Raw genomic sequence first — 2,827 nt, 5'->3', positions numbered from 1 at the left:
CCCACCTCCCCATTCCCCCCCCCCCCCCCTTCCTTTGGTGCGGCTGGTGTCCAAATCCCGGACTATCCCCCCCCCCCTCCCCCCCCCCACCTCCCCCCTCCCTGAGGGGGGTCTGTTGCGAGACAACGGTGGGCACGTCCTCCAATTATTTTAACCATCGCCTCCCCCCACCCCCAGGAAAGCTCATCTGTTAAAGCCACGAGGAACCCCCCCACCCCCCCACCCCCCAAATTCCCAGGATTTGAAGAAAATACCGTCAACCTATTCCTTAACTCGAAAGGTCAACATCGAACAGCAGCTGTTTACCACTCGAAGCCCACCCTCCCACCCCACCCCCACCCCCACCCCCACCCCCACCCCCACCCCCACCCCCACCCCCCCCTCCCCCTCCATTTCTTTGACGTGCATAGTCACTGCCGTCCCCACTGCTAACCCGGATTTAAATTACTTCAGCTCCATTTCAAAACCGGCTGCGGTCTTCGGCGTCCTCCCGGTGCCTCGGCGGTTAGCACCGCTGCCTCACAGCGCCAGGGGCTCGGGTTCGATCCCAGCCTCGGGGGCGACCTTCCGTGTGGGGTTTGCACATTCTCTCTCTCCCCCCCCCCCACCCCCCCCAACGTGTCTGCGTGGGTTTGCTCCGGATTCCTCCAACAGTCCAAAAGTGTGCAGGTTAGGGTGGAATGGCCGTGCTAAATTACCCATAGTGCCCAGGGATGTGCAGGTTAGGGTGGAATGGCCGTGCTAAATTACCCATAGTGCCCAGGATGTGCAGGTTAGGGTGGATTGGCCGTGCTAAATTACCCATAGTGCCCAGGGATGTGCAGGTTAGGGTGGATTGGCCGTGCTAAATTACCCATAGTGCCCAGGGATGTGCAGGTTAGGGTGGATTGGCCGTGCTAAATTACCCATAGTGCCCAGGGACGTGCAGGTTAGGGTGGAATGGCCGTGCTAAATTACCCATAGTGCCTAGGGATGTACAGGTTAGGGTGGATTGGCCGTGCTAAATTACCCATAGTGCCTAGGGATGTACAGGTTAGGGTGGATTGGCCGTGCTAAATTACCCATAGTGCCCAGGGATGTGCAGGTTAGGGTGGATTGGCCGTGCTAAATTACCCATAGTGCCCAGGGATGTGCAGGTTAGGGTGGATTGGCCGTGCTAAATTACCCATAGTGCCCAGGGATGTGCAGGTGAGGGTGGATCGGCCGTGCTAAATTACCCATAGTGCCCAGGGATGTGTAGGTGAGGGTGGATTGGCCGTGCTAAATTACCCATAGTGTTAGGTGCATTAGTCAGAGGGGAAATGGGTCTGGGTGAGTTTCTCTTTGGAGGGTCGGTGTGGACTTGTTGGGCCGAAGGGCCTGTTTCCTCACTGTAGGGAATCTAAACCTCCTCCTTTCGGAGGAAGGTCTCCCTGGGTCATCTTCGGTCTTTCACTGTGAAGAGTGTTTTATCCGAAAATGGTCGAGAGAATTTTGAGCAGTAGACCTTCTTGATGGCAGCTATTCTCTGTTACACTTTCAAAATGGCTGCTTTTTTTTCTTAATATACACTGCTCCCACCCCCCCCCAACCAACATCGTATCTCCTCAGTGCTCTGAGGATGGCGATTGGGTTTTAGTATCCCGGGGCACAATTGACACTGATTGGCGAAATTGGAAAACATTGTCGCAACAACAACCAAAACTCAGGCATCTGTTCCACCACTAAATGTTATACAGTCTGAGACATGTACAGCACGGAAACAGACCCTTCGGTCCAACTCATCTGTGCTGACCCAGATATCCCGACCCAACCTAGTCCCACTTGCCAGCACTTGGCCCACCTCCCTCCAAACCATTCCTATCCCTGTCCCCATCCACCTTTTCAATGCTGTCATTGTACCGGCCTCCACCCTCTTCCTCTGGCAGCTCATTCCACACACGCACCACCCCTCTGGCTTTGGAAACGGCCGAACGATCGTCTTCGAGAGAGAGAGAGAGAGAGTGAGGTAACGGCGACCGTCCTCCGAGGGGTTGGCGCGATCTGGTGCGCTGACTCCCCGCCTCCCCTCGGTCGCCTCCTGCTCGTTCTCGGCCGATCGGTGGCCCAGTGGAGAGGGGGACTCTCGACGTCCACGATTCTGTGGTGAACGCGGCCAGACTCAGAAAGAGGGTTCGACGGTTAGATTTGGCGTCAGCAAGCGACCTTTTACGGATGCAAATTTGTAACAATAACGCGGCCCAGGGCCGTGCTGCCCAGCCCGAATTGAGCGGTTGTGTCTTATTACAAGTTGGGAACCCGTCCGGGAGGCTGAGAAGTAAATACATTGAGCCACCCATTGGTACTGCCACGGGGAGAGAATGTTTTAAGTTTTCAGGACACACGTCCAGTCACAGCTGACGACGTCAGACTTTGGACGCAGAAAGACCTGGTCCTGGCCAAACTGAACCACCTGGTGGTGACAGGGGAAAGCCAAGAGGCCCGCCCTGACCTTTCTCGGTCCGGGTGAGACCAGATCCCGGTAGAGGACGGCCTATTGTTACGGGTGGGGGAGCGAGAGGGATCGTCCTGAGCCAAGATGGCCGCCAGATCCTGACTGAACCCGGCCAGCGGCATCCTGAAGACGAAGAGGTCGCCACGAGGTTAGGTCGGGCGGACAGGATTCGGTGCGGACGTAGCTGCGTTGATAGAGAGCCACCAAGGACGGAACGATTACTGCCTGTCGCTCCCCCAGATTCGTAAACCCTGGGGACTCGGTCGCGCGATGACGATGCAGGTCCTTACTCAGTTATTTTGGAGGCCCACTCGCCGTGATTGGACGGGGTAGCCCGCGAGCCCACCAAACCAG

At 56.7% G+C, this 2,827-nt stretch overlaps 1 protein-coding gene across 1 annotated transcript in view; it reads right to left on the bottom strand.

Moving 5' to 3' along the window:
* Positions 1–2,595, bottom strand: part of LOC140453875 (uncharacterized) — a 10,955-nt gene extending 8,360 nt beyond the window's left edge. Inside the window, exon 1 of the mRNA XM_072548734.1 lies at positions 2,374–2,595. Coding sequence (XP_072404835.1) covers positions 2,374–2,595 — 222 coding nt within the window. The remainder of the gene's footprint in view (positions 1–2,373) is intronic.
* Between the last annotated feature and the right edge of the window lie 232 nt (positions 2,596–2,827).

This window comes from Chiloscyllium punctatum, chromosome 28 (assembly GCF_047496795.1).
Source record: "Chiloscyllium punctatum isolate Juve2018m chromosome 28, sChiPun1.3, whole genome shotgun sequence".
NCBI classification, from domain to species: domain Eukaryota; kingdom Metazoa; phylum Chordata; class Chondrichthyes; order Orectolobiformes; family Hemiscylliidae; genus Chiloscyllium; species Chiloscyllium punctatum.
This window is presented reverse-complemented; position numbering and strand designations above follow the sequence as displayed.